This window comes from Mastacembelus armatus, chromosome 8 (assembly GCF_900324485.2).
Source record: "Mastacembelus armatus chromosome 8, fMasArm1.2, whole genome shotgun sequence".
NCBI classification, from domain to species: Eukaryota; Metazoa; Chordata; class Actinopteri; order Synbranchiformes; family Mastacembelidae; genus Mastacembelus; species Mastacembelus armatus.
This window is the reverse complement of record NC_046640.1, coordinates 3,577,103-3,594,182: the sequence shown is the minus strand read 5'-3', so window position 1 is coordinate 3,594,182 and position 17,080 is coordinate 3,577,103. Positions and strand designations below refer to the sequence as shown.

General features: G+C 40.2%; 1 protein-coding gene across 4 annotated transcripts; it reads right to left on the bottom strand.

Moving 5' to 3' along the window:
• Window positions 1-473: 473 nt before the first annotated feature.
• lin7b (lin-7 homolog B (C. elegans)) lies at window positions 474-17,052 on the bottom strand. Of its 4 annotated transcripts, none has more exons than XM_026325013.2 (6): window positions 16,684-17,052; window positions 14,574-14,692; window positions 13,461-13,532; window positions 9,825-10,034; window positions 3,586-3,749; window positions 474-1,079 (listed from the first exon to the last, which is right to left on the bottom strand). In XM_026325013.2, exons 1-6 carry the CDS (start codon window positions 16,757-16,759, stop codon window positions 1,058-1,060), a joined length of 663 nt encoding a protein of 220 aa, XP_026180798.1. In that variant the 5' UTR covers window positions 16,760-17,052; the 3' UTR covers window positions 474-1,057. The 4 variants fall into 4 exon arrangements, with proteins under 4 accessions (XP_026180798.1, XP_026180800.1, XP_026180799.1 ...); XM_026325014.2 differs by having other exon boundaries at window positions 963-1,079; window positions 3,573-3,749; XM_026325015.2 differs by lacking the exon at window positions 3,586-3,749.
• Between the last annotated feature and the right edge of the window lie 28 nt (window positions 17,053-17,080).

Below are 17,080 nucleotides of genomic sequence, written 5' to 3'. Positions count from 1 at the left end.
ACTTTATAACAGCAGTGATGCAGAGCATATTTCAAAGGCAACTGCATGTCACACTCAAACATCTGCTGTACAGCTTTGTGGTCATCCCCAATCACATAGAGGAATTTACAAAATTGCAGGTATCAGGACAATCAACAGTTGGCACATTCAGCCTTTAGCTTTGATAATTTATTCACAAATCAATTTGTATATTTTATTATTTCCAGGCTTGAACAGCTGCATAAATAGAACTCATATCCCTCTAGTGGCTCCCTCTGTAAATGAAGGCGATTATGTAAATATAATATGCGAATATGTGATACTTTGATGTTTCAATGAACAGCTTTGTTGAAATGAGCAACAGTTCAGACATGGATTACTGAAATTGTACAAAACGACAATATCCAACAGAAGCAACAGGAGTCAACAGAAATGAACTAAATTACACCAGGCTATATTCATCAAACATATACTGCAGGAAAGAAGGCAGTGTGTAATTTATTCAGTTAGACTTTATTTCATGAATAGTTATGCAAATAATAAACACAAATAATTTGCAAAACTAAGACAATACTTGCCAATCACAAGTTTTCAATAAAGTTCGCCATAATGCCAATGTTTAGCCCTCTAGCTGGAATATCTGACAGAAAAATGGCCTTAAAAGGCTGTAGGTGTTAGCATTTAGACCTCTGATTACCGAGGTCTAAATGCAGATAGTGGACTCTGAGGAGGACTGCAGTGTAGTATCTGAAGATGCAAAAGTAAAACAACTAGAGAATATAAACATTAGGTTCTATTTAAGTCATATAGTAAAGATAATGTGATGCCCTTATGTAATAGGATACTGGAGATTATTTCACATTGGAAATTTTGAATCACAAGCATGTTCTAAAAAGGTTACTTCACGTTTCTCTAAGAACTAAAGAAAGAGGAAGGGTAGAATCTTCTAAACTGGATTCATGAAGTTCAGATAACTTCACAACAGGATACTTTGGTTTTTTGCGTCTTGTCTACAGTCTTCCCCTCCCACTAGAACAGAAGGGTTGATCAATGGATGATGATGGAGGCATTGGATTAGTTAGCCCCTGGACTCCAGCGATCTGCAGGAAACAAGATAGAATTATCTGCTAAACTAGCTTCCAAAACCTGCCAAGACATATGGCCACAACAATATACATTTTTGATATGTAGATAGGTGCCGTAAAATATAATTGTATAATTGTAAAATAACCATAAATGAAGTTTACCACAAATGTCTTTGTGGTAAACTTACCAATGTTGAAATCAATCATTGTCTTAGCTGTTTTTATTTATTTTTTTAATCTAGGAGACAATGAGAGAGAGAGACAGAGTGTGAGACATAGTGACTAACTTTTGTGATATGGTTGTCTCATTGTTGGTTACATGCCTAACACAGAGGTTTGCCAACCATGCCAACCTAGCATGTGGCTAGCGCTAACTGTCATGGGAGAGTTTGTCTCGAGGAGATCGGAGAGCTCATGTGGACCAAAATAATGAGGCGTCAATTTGGAGATTTATTTTGTGTTGATGTTGTGACAAACATTAACATTTCAGCAGAGTGTATCAGCTGTCAGCGTACCTTGCTACTTCAGTGTGGCTCATGTCGTTTCACATTGAGAGCAGTCTATTCCACTTACCGAACAGAAAAACAGAACAGTCAAATTTGGGTTATTGAGTATCAGAACTCTCATCTAAATCTCTTTTAGCAAATTATTTGTTGAAAGAGGTGGAATTAAAGTGATGAGGTACACATTCTTTACTGGCCTAACAGGCCAGTCTCCCCCCCCCCCCCGAAGGGCTGGCTTCCAGAAACCCAGATGTGTTCAGCCAATCAGAAGCTGGGGGATACCATTTCACTTTGTCCCTCACTTCCACCCTCATCTGAGATGGTATCTTCCAGATTCTAATAGTCAGGGATAATTCGTAAACAAGCAGAACACTTGGAACTGGACTCTGAAAATGAACAGACCCTGAAGAACAGTTAAAGTTGCGCTGAGACTGTTTAAAGCAGGGGAAGCACAGACGTCACTAAAAGTTTATGTTGGTTCTTCCAGTAAACCATGCCATACATATATGCACAATGCAACATAGCTAAAATGGAATGTAGCCATCTTTAATTACACCTGTGCTTTTGCTGTTTTGACAAGTGAAGATGTAAAGGACATTTTGTAAAGGACATACTAATGAGAGCTGGGATGTTTGGACATTGTGGTTGAATCACTGGTCAACCTCACATGGGATATTTGGCACAAGCTGTCTTTCTTTTCCTCACCCTGTCAACTCTGTGGCACTGTCAGCTCATCTCACCATTTATACAGACTGAAATAATCAGCAAACACACACACACACATACATCCATTAACATGGATGATGTGCTGTGTGATACTGATACTGATACTGATCCTGATCCTGTGCTGTGGTCTGACTGCGAGGACCCAAATTCAAGACGATGTTTCTGTTATTATTCCTGTATCCACCAGGTACTGAACACAATGGAACACACTCCACACACTATGCCACACGGCATCCAAACAAAAAGAACTCCGCCAATCGGCGTAGACACAAACCCTATCCTTCTACAACACAGACAGTAACGTCATGTAGTCACATAAATGCTCCAACAAAGAACAAAGGGACAGAGGAGGTACATTAAGAACAGAAGACTAATAACAACTGATTGTCATTAACGTTGTACCCTCTTCTCCTGTAGTTTGCTCTCTCTCTCTTTCTCTCTCTCTCTCTCTCTCTGTACCTTCTGCAGGTGTCCCTGGTCCTGGAGCTGTATATCGCTGATGTGCAGTTACTGGACAACAACTTGCACAGTGTTTGCTTGTTATTCTTGTTGCATTGTCACTTTCAGTGAATTCACAACTCCATTTATTATGTTTTTTATTGATTTAAATGACCAAAACACATTCATTCTTCAAGTGTAGGATGTATAGATTTGAACTGGCTACGTTTTAAAGAGTCTCCCTTAAATGGTTTGGACTTGTACTATGTGTACCTACATCATACTGATCCTATACTGACCATTTAACCAGTAATGGCATTTTTCACTGTGTCCTGTGTCAACCTGGAGTTACTTTTGTGGGCACTTGTTGATGTTTAACTTAGTACAAGCTAATGATGAAGAGGTTACAGCAGCCACCTGCCACCTACAAATACAGAATCTGAATAGCTAGAACATGTGTAAATGCAAAGGGCTGTGATTGAATGTAATATTCTAGATGATGTGACTTGATGATGGTAAATAGACGTTTACATTTCTACACTCCAGTGCACTCACAGCATTTTATTTACACAATTATCTGCCCCTGCCTCTACCTTCAGCTCATCTTCATGTTATTAGATTTTAAGAGCGGACTTCACAAAGTGGTAGTGATGTTTCAAAGTTGCTTTTCCTTTAAGGCTCAACATTGTATATGTGTGATTTCCTAAACATATGTTTACCCTTTTCAATACCATGATAAGTAGGATCTAGAACATACTGTGCAGCAGGAGTATGGATTAGAGAGCTGCTGACACTAAGTACCCATACATAAATTATCAGTTCAGACTGGGTGCAGACTAACAAGCAGTCCTCACGAGTAGCTGGTGTGCTGCTGTCGTCTACGGGCACTCCTCATCTTCTCAAATCGAGCCTCCATTTCCTCCAGGACCTTGGGGGTGTAGCGGACCACCAACTTGACTGAACTCTGGGCAGCCTTGAGCAGCTCTACAGCCTTCTCGTGGTGCTCGCCCTCAACGCTCTGCATGAACACCAGCACACAACAAATGTTTTATGAAGTCAATCTCAATAGTTTTGTTCACCCATTAACACACTTATAACCACAGAACAGAAATTAACAAGTGTCCCAAATGAAGCTGATTTGTTGGGTTTCTTGTCTTGAGATGATTTTATTGTGACTTGGCATTATAAAAATAAAATTTAATTGAAAAATTAAAACTTGTCCTGCTAGAGGTCATCACTGTATCTGACACTATTGACCACAACATTTTATTCCAGAGACGGAAACATGTGATTGCTATTGGAAGAACAGCACTAGGTTGGTTTAAATCTTATTTTTCAGGCAGATTCCAATTTGTTCATGTTCATAATGAATCTTCCATGCATATATAACATAGTTATGGAGTTGCACAGGGTTCTGTGCTAGGACCGATTCTTTTCACCTTAAATATGCTTCCCTTAGGTAATATTATAAGAAAATATTTTATTTTCATTTTAAGTAGCTTGTGTGCTTATTTTTTTCCCATTACATGACAAAGATAGGTAGGCCTATGTGAGAGACAGATGTGATGGGGTGAGAATCCAATAATTAAAAAAAAAAAAAAACAACAACAAGGAAACATCTTGCAAACTGCAATATCCAATAAAACAACAACAACAAAATTCTTCGTCACACCCAATACCAAATAATCCATAGCCAGGTATTAATCTAGGACCTGGTGTTTTGGGACCGCTGCTTTAACTCTTAAAGCAAATGCAAACCCTTATGCCCCTGGTAGGGTCACCCAAGGCAAATTGGTCTCAGGTAATGGCCCCAGCAAAGCAATGCTCATAAAGACTCTATGTGAATGAAGAAACATCAAAGCGCACAACCTGCGGCAGGGTTACTGGTTCCCCTCCCTGCAGCCAGGCCTGGGGCAGGGGCTCGAAGGCAAGCGCCTCATGGCCGGCCTCCACTCACGGGGCCTGGTTGGGCATAGTCTGAAGACAAGACGTGGGGTTGTCCTTCCGTGGGTCTACCACCTTCACAAGGGACCATATGGGGCCAGTGGAATGTGGTCTGGGCAGCAGTCAAAGACGGGTGCCTCGGCGGCCCAACCTTTGGACAGCTAAGATGGTCCTTGGGACATGGCGTCACCTCACTGGTGGCGAAGGAGCTTAAGCTTGTGCAGGAGGTTGAGAGGCACCAACTAGAAGTAGTTTGGCTCACTTCCATGCATGCCCTGGGCTCTGGTACCAAACCTTTTGGCTGGACTTTCTGGAGTTTCCCAGGATGAGAGACTGCAGGCTGGCATAGGTTTATTAATAGAACCCCCAGCTTTTAGAGTTCAGCGTTTACCCTGGTAAATGAGAGGGTTTTATCCCTTTACCTTTGGGTTGGGGACTGGGTTCTCACTGTTTGTGCTCATGTACCCAGAGTACCCAGCCTTCTTAGAGTCTCTAGTCTCTAGAAAGGGTACTAGAAAGTGTTCCAAGTGGGGACTCCGTAATTCTGCTGGGGGACTTAAATGCTCATGTGGGCAACAACAGTGATACCTGGAGAGGTGTGATTGGGAGGAATGGGCTCCCCAATTTGAACCTGAGTGGTGTTCTGTTTTTGGACTTCTGTGCATTACAAACACCATGTTCGAACACTGCGGGACACCCTTGTCCATGAGTGCACATGGCACCAGGAATAACCCGGAAGCAGGTGAGTATACACACGGGGAGGAGTAGTATGATCAGGGAGACAGGGACCCAGGAAACACAGAGACTGGTGAGTTGAATATACTAGAACCAGGAACTAGGACACACGGTGAGAAAGGGGAATAGTAGACGCTGGAGAACTTCACTTAGAGGACACACGAGGAAGCAGGTGAGCAATATGCTGGGAACAGGGATCAAGGAAACACAGGGACAGGGGCTAGGAGGAGTAAGAGCTGAAACAACTGTGAACCAGGAACACACAAAACCTGAGGAAGTCACAGGAACAAGTGACATAAGGAGACTCTGGGAATGCACAGAGAATCGACTGTGAACAACACAGGGTCGAAGTACGATCTGGCAACTAGCTGAAGTAGACAGCTACCGTGTGTGTGTGTGAGTGTGTGTGTGTGTATTCTCCTGAGCAACTATGGAGGAGGCGGAACAATATGGTTTTCGTCTTAGTTGCAGAAACTGGACCAGCTCTATCCCCTCGCCAGGGTCCTCGAGGGATCAGGGGAATTTGTCCAACCAGTCCACATGTTTTGTGGACTTGGAGAAAGCATTTGAGTCCCTTGGGGACTTATGTGGGGTGTGCCCCGGAAGTATGGGGTCTGAGGTTCACTGCTGTGGCCTGCAGTTCGCAGTCGAGTGTGAAGCTGCCAGGATATGAAACAGCATCCAACATCCAAGTCTGAGGCCATGGTTCTCAGTCAGAAAAGGGTGGATTGTGCCCTACAATGTTGGGGGAGAGCTCCTACTTCAAGTGGAAGAGTTTAAGCATCTTGGGGTCTGTTTCCCAATGAGGGAAGGATGGAGCACGAGATCAATATGAGGTCGCTGTACCGGTCATGGCAAGAGAGAGCTGAGTCATAAGGCCCTTGATTAACTGCTTGACCTATGTTCATACCCTCACCTATGGTCACAAGCTCTGTATGATGATCAAAAGAATCAGATCTCGAATAGCAGCAGAAATGATTTTCCTCAGCAGGCTGGTTGGGCACTCTCAACTTTAGATTAGAAATAAGCATGGAGAAATGTAATGTCATTTCCACTAAGAACATCAGAACACCATTTGCAAATCTGGTGCTCAAGAGTAGATTCAATAAATTCTTGAGTCATGGACAGTCAGGCCACGTGGCTCAACATTAATAATCTGGATCACAGGTACAGAGGAGAGAGTACTGTGTTTTACGTACTATAAGTCGCACTCATTTTACTCCTCTGGCTTGTCCTGTGAGTTATACAGCCAAGCGACTTATATGTGTATATTTATAGTCATTTTGATGAGTAGTCACTCAATTGAAGATAATAATGTTCTGCTGAAAGAGTAAAAATGTTTTTGTTCCTGCTAAACTCCTAGTGTAACACAAGTGTAAATCCCACCCAAAAGAAAGAGCTATACTGCAGACTTCATGGTGCAGGTAGTAAAGTATGGAGCTGAAACAAAATTTGGAGTGACTGTTGGCATTCAGGCAACTCAAGAGATGAGGAGGAGATGGTGTTTCATCTCCTCCCACCCCAATGTCGGTGCCGTTGTTCAATGTCACTTAACATGGATGAGTGAATTTCGTAATGCACTTCTGCTTGTTGTTATGCCCAGCCTACGCTCTTCAAATGCTAATTTAGACTATAATTGGTATAATTACAAATGTGACTTATACACTGAAGCAACTAATGTTTTTTTCTGTTCAACAAGGCTGTTTTTGCTTATACTCTGGTGCAACTTATAGCCCGGAGAACCTGGTAATTAGACGCTGAATAAATGTATAGCTATGTACAGAGCAGCCCATCTACCTGCACATTAATGCTATGGAAAGGCTTTCTGTTCACACTGTCTTATAACTGGGGGTGCAGTCATAGGGATAGCTATGTGTTCTATCAATGCAGTCTATGAAAATGGGAAACTGCAAAATAAAAATTACTTAAGCCTGATGTGAGAGCATATGTTATTTTAAATTTTGGTACTTGCTTCAACTGCATTATCTCTTATGAAACATGCAATTGTGTGTAACTTTTCAATGCTCATTGCAGGTTTGTGCCCAAAGAACACAACAAAAACTGGTAGCAGGAATTGTATGGCGTTATTTTTGTGCCTCTATCCTGAGTGAGAAATGGGAGATTTTTTTAGCATGGAAAAATATATTTTGCAAGCACATAAATTATATTTATAACAGTCGTTCACTAGACATTGTCTGTGCCCAGAAGTGCCTAGAGAAGGAAGAGTCAAACTTTTGTTAGTCACACAACAGCTAATATCTCAAGTGGAGATAATCTAAACAATGCAACATTACGTGGTAGCACCATAGTACAAAAAGCTAAGAAGGTAGTTCTATAATATGAGTCAATAATAAAAAAAAATACTGAGAGAAATGTGTCTTAACCAGTTGTAGTCAAACAACTCCACTGGGCCAGGCTTCTTCTTCTTTTGACTTTATGATGGGTGTCAACGTTAAAGATACATTACCACCACCTACTGTGTTGGAGTGTTACCCAGAGATATATACCATTCCCAAATCATTTAATAAATAAAAACAAAAATAAATCAAATGAAAAAGAAAGAAAAAATCCTGTTGCTTGTTAAGACAGATTCACTTAAGAAATGCAATAAGGTATTTTGCTTAAGTCAGCGTGGGCGTCTACATTGGCCTTTCCATAACACTTCCGGGATGTTGTAACTAAAGATCTAATTGGAGACAAAACAGCCAATCAGAATGAACTTGCTTCAGTTCCCTGATTGGTTGATTTTGTGCAAAGTGCAAGGGCCCCTTTTCTTACAGCTGTACAAACCATTGCTTTGCAAACATTTTCTGCATCTCTAGTGTTGTATAAAAAGATTCCGTTGGCCAAAAAACAACAAAAGTAATGCTGAGAGTTATGGAGCCAATTCGATGTCTTTAAGTTTTGGCATTGAAAATACAGTTTGGTATTGAAAGAAGAAGCATTGGCATTGAAACACCTTTTTTTCAAAGGGGTATAAAAAATATTTTATTTTTGTATCTTTATGCGTTATGGTGTGTTTTTCAGTGATAATCTTATGAAACTTTCTGTTTGGAGCTGCAAAACAGTCATTGGCATTGTAAACAAAAATGAGCGGCATCGTACAAGAAAGAACGTCATTGAAAAAAACAGATATCAAAACACACCATAATGCAAAACGATACAAAAATAAAATGATATATTTTTAATGCCCATTTTCAAAAAAGGTGTTTCAATGCCATTACTTCTTTTTTCAATGCCAAACTTTCATTTTCAATGCCAAAACTTAAAGACTCAGAGACTTAGCTCCATAGAGAGTTTGCTCTGAAGTGAGAGCACATCTGTGATGTGTAATATTGGAAATGAAACTGTGGAGAAAGGAGTTCAGATAATGTGTTGAATGTGAGAAAGAATGGCAACTTTCACAAGAAAGTCATTTGGGAATGACAGCACATCCAGTTGGGATCTGATAATCCTCAAAGAAAATGGCTGAAAATGTCCAGGGAAATTAATTGTGCTTCCAAATCAACAGGATAATGGATGAAAGGTCCGCTTCTTGAGGTTTGTCAGGTGGTGATCTGACCTACAAAACGACAGCTGTTATAACAGGGTTCTTATAGAATGCCAGTGTAATTAAAGAAAGACTCTAGTCTACAGGTTTAATTTATAACTGTGGAGAAATCCAGATGAACTGATCATAAAACAGTCACATTAGTAAGAGATCTTGAGGATGACAATGAAAAGCCTGAAACCTGAAATGTTCCTCTTTAGTAATAATCATCATAATAACTGTAATAACACTAAAAATATGCACACATATTTGAGAATAAAATTGTAAGAGAAATCAGTCAGATGCCGGTATCAGATTGTGTCAGGCTGTAATTTGTAATTTAGTGACAGTTGGAGAGTCTGACAGCAGCAGGGACAAAGGACCTGCAGTAGTTCTTATTCACACACTGTGGGTACAGCCTGTCGCTGAAGGTACTGCTGTGAGCACTCCTGTATCCTGTAGGACGTGGGAGCTTTAGTTCATTTTGTTTGATTCTTATTCTCGTATCCCCAATCTCCTCCACTGAGTCTCGATAGCAGCCCATAACAGAGCTAGCCTTTTTTTTTTTTTTTTTTTAATCGGTTTGTCTAGTTTCTAGTTTCTGTCTGCTGCTGTGATGCCACTGCCCCAGCAGGCCACTGCATAACAAGTGGCTTAGTCACAAAAAGGTTTGGGGAGTGTACTGCATACTCCAAAGAATGTTAGTAATCTTAATCACTAAGTCATCTAGACCCTTAAGTATCTGATAGAACTTGCACATGCATCTATATGAAAATGTGTTGCACTGTCTGTATGTGCTTAAAGTATTAAATCAAACTTGTGTCAGTGTGTGTATCCAACAGTCAGTGGTTCTTTAGTAGCTGACTATAAGCCTGATCTTCTTACCACTCCATTGACAGACAACAACTGGTCTCCTCTCTTCAGCCCTCCTTGGCGGTCAGCCACCCCACCAGGGATCACTCTGGAGATGTATATAGGGGAGTTCTGTTCTTTGCCTCCCATGATGTTAAAACCCAGACCCTCTTCTGTTTTTGGCAGCTCCACGACCCTTGGGTGAGCATGGCCCTCACTGGCTGCAAAAGCTGCCACTGTGGCCTGGTTAGATAAAAAATATGGCACCAGTAAAAAAAAAAAAAAAAGAAAGAACTACTGTGAAATCTAGTTCACATAGAGGATGTGCATTTCATTTCTCTGAGTTCAATTTAGTATGCCTACGGAATAGTTTGTACGTAGGTTTGTACAATAGCTTGTACACAAGGCCAGACCTTGTATCTTGCATACACCGTTGTATCTCGAGATCTGACAAACAAAATGACAGTTGTTCTAATAGCCTAGGACTATCCATGGAGTGCCAGTGTAATAAAAAGAGGTGTAGGATATATTTTTTATTCATAACTGAAGATAAATCCATGCTGCGCATGTGAAGAGAGGTTGCTGTCTTTACACTAACTGATTGATCATAAAAACAAACACATTAGTAAAGATAAATTATTGGCTACTGTTTCTCCTGATGCAAACTTATGTAAATGAAGGCATTCCAATATGAGCTGTATTAATGGGGAAATGAAACAGCCTGTCTGACAGCTTCTGCAGGCACAACAGGAGGAAGAAGGCAATGCCACCAAGCAGGTTAGTTTCACAGAGTAAGTCAGAGTTAACTGATCTCTGTTTTAGGAACAGAAACTATTGTGTTCCCCTAAACTCAGGGTTAAACTGCTCTAATTTTTCACTTCCTGGAATAACCCCCAGAGGTTGCACTGAGAATAAACCAACCCTCTACTGTTGATTTTGTCAACATGAGCAAACTTTATGCACAGCAATAATTAAGTAATGTTTCACAGACAGGTTTACCTGTTTCAAAGGTTTTGCAGGATTTGCTTGCTGTAAACATTCCTCTCTATTAGACCCCTTAATAATATTGTTTAAATGAAAGTTGTTGTTTTTTTAATTTAACCTTTATTTAACCAGGTGAAATCAGGTTAGCAATCTTTGTACAAGTGAGACCTTGCCAAGAATGACTTCTTTTTTGTGCATATGTAATGTATATTAAAAGATGCATCTGATGTTAATGTGAGTCTGTCTCAGCTCAAGGGGGTTATTTTAAGACTGACTTTAAAATGTGAACCTATACATAAACTATTTTAATTAATCTCTCCTCAGCCAGGTGATTCTTTTAAACTGCTAACAAAAATAAAATGTAATGTGTTTAAAGAAGGTAGTTCTACTTTTATGTATAAATGTGATTACTACAGTAAGCCCTTCAACTGTGAGTACCTTTATTAAATCACAATCAAATTACATCAGGGGGTATTCCAGAAAGCAGGTTTAGTGACGACTCAGAGCAGAGTTTTCTATTCCAGAAACAGAGATCATTTAACTCCAACTTGCTCTGTGAAACGGCCTGTCTGCAGAAACTGTCAGTGTCATTTCCACATTCCTGCAGTTATACTGAAGTGCTGGTCGGAGTGCATTCATTTTGAGAAGTTTCCGTTGGGAGAAGCAGAAAAAAAATGATGATTTATTGAAGTGATTGCTTTTAAGATCAATCAATCACTGTCAGGACAGCAATCTCTCCTCATGTGTACAGCGTGGACAACTTACCCTAAGTTCAAAATTTAATCTATAGGCTGCACAGTCCTTCATTACCCTGGCACTCCATGGATAGGCCTATTACAACTACTGTCATTTTCTAATCAGATCACCTCTTGTCTAGCCAAAAGATAGGAGTATTAGAGCCACAAAGAAAGAGTACAATGTAAAGTCAAAACATTGAGAATAGGACTAAAATATCAAGATTAAAGTTAAAATGCCAGGATTAAAGATAAAATGTTGCTTTATGTCAAGCTGGAACATAATGATTTGCAGGTAAAATGTCTTCTATATGTTGAAATTGCATTGTGTTTTGGAATGAAAGCCACTGCATAAACTAAAACCAAAGAGAAATGTTTAATTCATGTTTTTAAAGATGCTTAAACTAAATGAGGTCATAATAATGATCCTATAGAGTAAGTCTTGCCTGTTTGTTGTATGTTAATACACCATTTTGAGCTGTTGCCAGCAGTTTCTGGCCCAATGGATTGCACTTAAATGAATAAGAACTTTAGTCAAATCCCACCACTTTTTCATCTGTATTCTACTCTTGAAAGAAACAACGTGTTGTAAGTGTTAAATCAAAAGACTATGCATGATGTTTTTGAAGTTTTTCAAATTAATGCAAGAGAAACTTAAGGAACACAAACACTCGGGCTCACCAGCTCAACAATGAACTACCTAAACGCAGACAGCATATTACTTGTCAACTATTGTTTGTCAAAATGGTGACACTGAGGCTGATGTCTAGTGCTGGATCAGGAGAACTTTGGCTATATTCTGTTGCCTCCAGCACATCTGGACATCATTTTCAGTCTGCCGCACAGTTTTCATCATCCCAAGATGTTGTTGCAGAAGCCCTCCATCAATGGACTGAATGACTACAGACCTGTTGCCCTGACATCTGTGCTCATTAAGTCCTTTGAGAGACTAGTGGTAGGACATCACAGTTTGGACATGTTAGGACATCACAGTTTGCCTGCTGGAAAAACACGTCAGTGAAGGATACAGTCAACATAGCCCTGCATTACATCCTGCAACATCTTGAATCCTTAGTGACCTATGTACATGTCCCGTTTGTGGACTTCGGTTTGGCATCCAAAACCACTGTCCCAGACATCCTCCAGTCCAAACTCAAACTCACTCAGGTCAATGAATAACTAGCTTTCTGACAGATAGGAAGCAGCAGGTGAGGCTGGGAAGAACCACAGCCAGCACCTGGTCAATCAGCACAGGGATGTTTACCCACTTCTGTTCTGCCCTAAGACGAGGTAAGAATTTCTAATTCCACCCGTGTGAAGAAAGTAGCCCTTTTTTAATTTATTGAGTTAATCACGTGGAACCAAAACTCCAATCTTTCCAACACACATCAGAACCAGTCAGTGTTTCTGTGGAAGCTATGTATCGTATTCTTCATATACAGTATGAAGTGAAGCCTTTCTGTCATATTAAAAGATACAATGGAACAACTTACTGCGTGAAATACTGTAGAATTCTGACTGAAAATAGAGTCAAATTGATGTGATCATATAAACTGTTTTATATGGCAGGATAATAACATAAGCACCACAAGACCCTCCTCTGACTGCAGATTTGTGGTGCTGTGTGATAACGTGTCCAGCTTTACACTATTAAGATAACAATGCATCACTGTGACTCGCTCAGCTGTTTCAGAGTTATGGCAGCAGTGATGTGACTGGCTCACCATATCCACCAGTCTGGATTCTATAGCACTTGACATTTGCACATTGTGCCTTTGAACCAAACGAGCTTGGGGACATCCACACAGCCAGTGGACCCCAGACTTTTCACTTTGCACTGGATGCTGCGATTGTGCAATTAAGTACAAAAGTACAGTACAATTATACTATAGTCCAACTTTTAGAATTTGTCTTGTAAAATGCGTTTTAGTTGTGAGCGTGCATGTAATACCTTGGCTGTTGCTTGTGCTCGCACCTCTGGTCCTCCAACAATGTCTAAAGTGTCATAAAGCTGCTCGTATACCTGAACAGAAACAGGGAAGAGAAATGGTGAGTTAGAGCACCTTGTTGGTGTAGTAGAGTCATCTATATTGGATCCACACTGCAGACATCAAAGAAAAAAAAGTTAAACCTTTGAGTAATTAAATCATGTTTACAACTACAGGTCAGTAATTTGACATACAAGTTTTCAAAACATTAACACTTATAAGAATAGTTGAACATTTTGGGAGACTTTTATTTGCCTTTTTAGAATTAGATCATGTCTGCTCAATACAAAGCTTGAGACGGGTTAGGTTAGCTTAAAGCTTGAAAGCAGGAGAATCCTGAAAAGGTATGCCTGCCACCACCACCACTGAGCTGCTTAATTAACATGTTGTATCTCATTTGTTTATTATTATCATATTGTTTTAGGTGTTAAAAGTTGGGTGTTACTCCACTTTTCTTCAATTTTGACAGTTTTTATTGACATTTAAGTAGGTCAAGTCCAGTGATTAAGATAAAATGGAATAAAGAAAAATAGTAAACTGCGAGAGAAAAAGTCACTACAAAGTAAAAATAATGTTAATGTCAGCTATCAGAGGGTCACTTTCTGCAGTAGTGAATGAAACCTTGATAACTGATGTCAACATTTCCTACAGGTATCCCAACAATTGTTCATAACAACCTCTTCCTGGTGTTGAAAATTACTGTGTTAATGTACACTCTGAAGTATTATTTGGATCATACAGCACAAGAGGAAGCAGTAATGTTATTATCATGGTAAGAAAAAGGCAACTAACAAAGTACATTGACACATTAGTCTCAGAAATCAAATATTATTGAGATAGATGACACTTTTTCAGAAGTTCCCACAAATATGCTGAAGAAACTAGGTTTCTTTGCTATCACTCTTCACCTGGAGATTCTGGACACTATTGCTGTTGTTTTATCAGTCAAAGCCTACTGCATAGCGGGGAACTGAATAACATCATGTGGATACTCTCAGGACTGAAAAAAATGGCTCTGAGCTCCCTTATATTTCCAGACCCAGACTTTGCAATAACAATCTGCTGCAGCTCCATACCTCTCTGATGGCTGCGCAGAATTTGCTCTGCAGGACTCTCTGTAGGGCCTGCAGTTTGGGAGGAGGCAGCTCACCACTCCGCTGGAGCCTGTCCAACAGCTCAATCACCCTGCATACATCTAACACACACACACAAAGCTGGATGAACAAAAGAGTCAACTGTCATCAAAGAGCACAGATCCTTAGGCTCACTGCGTTACAATCATAATCAATGTGTGTTGAAGTCATTTAATTAATTATAAATAAATAGCAAATAACGACTGAAGCACAATAACAACTTACAATGTAAAGGCCATTAGCCTAATCATGAAGCTTTGTCTTATAATGGGATCCACCCATATGTAAAGATCTAAATTAGGCTTTTCAGATATTATGCAAATGTACCAGGCTGGGGAAGGATAAGCATCCACAATTAAATCTGGAAATTTTCTAATAAAGGTTTTTGTGAATGTTGCAGCTTTGCCCATGTTATTGCAGTAGCTAACACAGGTTATTAAGGGATAGACACAGCAAGCAAACAAGACAAGAAAGAGTGAGATGACCACATCAAGTCAGATCGATGCCCAATCTTAGCCCGGTTCTGTTGGCGATTTCTACCATTAAAGAGAGATTTTCTTTTCCACTGTCGCAAGTGCTGCTCATTGGGGATTTGTTGGGTTTACGTTGAGTCGATTTTTTATTGTGATTTGCCACTCTACAAATAAAACTGAACTGAAAGCATGAGAGACAGAAGTTTCTAATGACCAGTGCAAGCAGTGATTCCCACCATTTCCTGACCTTGAAATGTGTTTCGTGAGGTACACACAGTGCACAGGTGTGAGAAGACCAATGGGAAGTTTATTCAATAAAGCTGTGCAAAGCAAGATGTCTTGTTGCCATGTTGAGAACAGAAGTAAAGCAATGTGTTTTTGAAGCACTGTCACTCCTCTGGTACTTTCTGAACACGGAAATAATAGAATTATACTTAAAATGTAAATCAAACACTTCCCAATCAAAAGATGTGTTTACCACAACAGGAATGACAGTAGGCTTAAGCTGCTTAATAATTTTTTGACCTTTTTTGTCATCCAAAGCTGTACAAAAACCCTCTCCAGTCCATTAAAACTCTACAGCATGTGAAGGTAATAGGACAGATGTGTTGATATCACCTGTTAGGTTCTGTCACTTTCTTTTACGTTTGTGTCTCCACATGTGGAAGTTTATAAAGTAGAAGAAAATCCATTATGATAGACGTCTTACCTGAGGGGAAGTAAGGTCAGAGTTCAAGTGTGCTGTGGCCATTGGGTGATTCAGTTCACAGTGCTGCACTTCTTTAGATAGATACTTTATTCATCCCCCATGGGGGAAATTCAGATTGTCCTGCAGCTCTTATATTAACTTTAACATAGAAATGTCACTATAAAATATGAAATATAATTCACAGATAAAGGCACTCAGTTAATAACAAATGTTTTACGTATTTATGTTTATAGTCTAAAAGATAATCGGTGTTGTTGGTATGAATTGGCATGTATAAACCACAGAAATGTCTGGAGGTGCTACGTTTAGGGGTCGTTAAGTGAATCATGTGAACACCCCAAAATGGGCAGCGTGGATTATATAGGCCAGACAGGAAGCCATATAAAACAGGTCGACGTCATCCAGCACGCAGGACATTAAGCGGAGTGATCGCACTCCTACCGGGAACTAGACGGTTACATCGCACTTCAAGGTGATGGCACAACTGTATTCATGACACTTTTGTGAAATATGCCAATTGTTTAAAAATGTACGAGAATACTTACTCCATTTTCGACATACGTGTGAAGTTAGGCCATACAAGCATGGGTACCAGCAATACTGTTTTGAAGGACTGAAAATTGAATTACAGGGAATCCCTTTCACTACAGAAATGATAGGCAGACGCCTTTCAAATACCTGTAACAGAGGCAACATGCTCTACCACTCTGCCATATGGACGAAAAAGTCATAATAGCACCATTAATTTTTGCCAACAATAATTTATATAGGACTAAACGCTAATTGTCCCGGAGTGCCACCCGTTTAGCAATACGTCTGTTACCTGTTTTTGACAGCTAAAGCTGAATGAGCGCTTTGGCTAGTTCCTCACCTCTTTCCAGGCAAAGTGGCTCTGTTATAGACGCCATGTCGGCTTCCTTGGCTGGGTGATAGTAAGACGACATCATTCTGAGCTTCTCTGCGTCCGGGGTGGTCCCGTTTCAATCTGTGTTAGACCTGAAATCTGGTTCACAGCGATGCGTGGCCTAGCTTTACGACATGTTCGGCAGATTGAAGGCAAGAGATGCTGGACTAGCCAGGAGAACCTGACGCAGCACCTTGTGTGTCACTTAATAAGGAGCTGCTTCAGCATCTTGTACGCATGTTTAAAGTAATCCCGATCACTAGTGCTGTCTGTTATACTCTGTGGTGATCAGAGAAAAGCCAGGGGTGCTTTAAAGGTTAAGGAGGGGGGGGGTGTGTATGTTATAGGAAGTGTAGTGCAGGGC

What these genes read in the sequence shown, in the direction of transcription:
- lin7b (XM_026325013.2), bottom strand. Translation starts at nt 16,759, where the DNA reads ATGATGTCGTCTTACTATCACCCAGCCAAGGAAGCCGACATGGCGTCT. An exon ending in TCTGCGCAGCCATCAGAGAG is followed by an intron (nt 13,533 to 14,573) that starts GTATGGAGCTGC and finishes GTTTCTGTTCAG; the next exon opens with GTATACGAGCAGCTTTATGA. An exon ending in TGTTGTCTGTCAATGGAGTG is followed by an intron (nt 3,750 to 9,824) that starts GTAAGAAGATCA and finishes GTGTTCATGCAG; the next exon opens with AGCGTTGAGGGCGAGCACCA.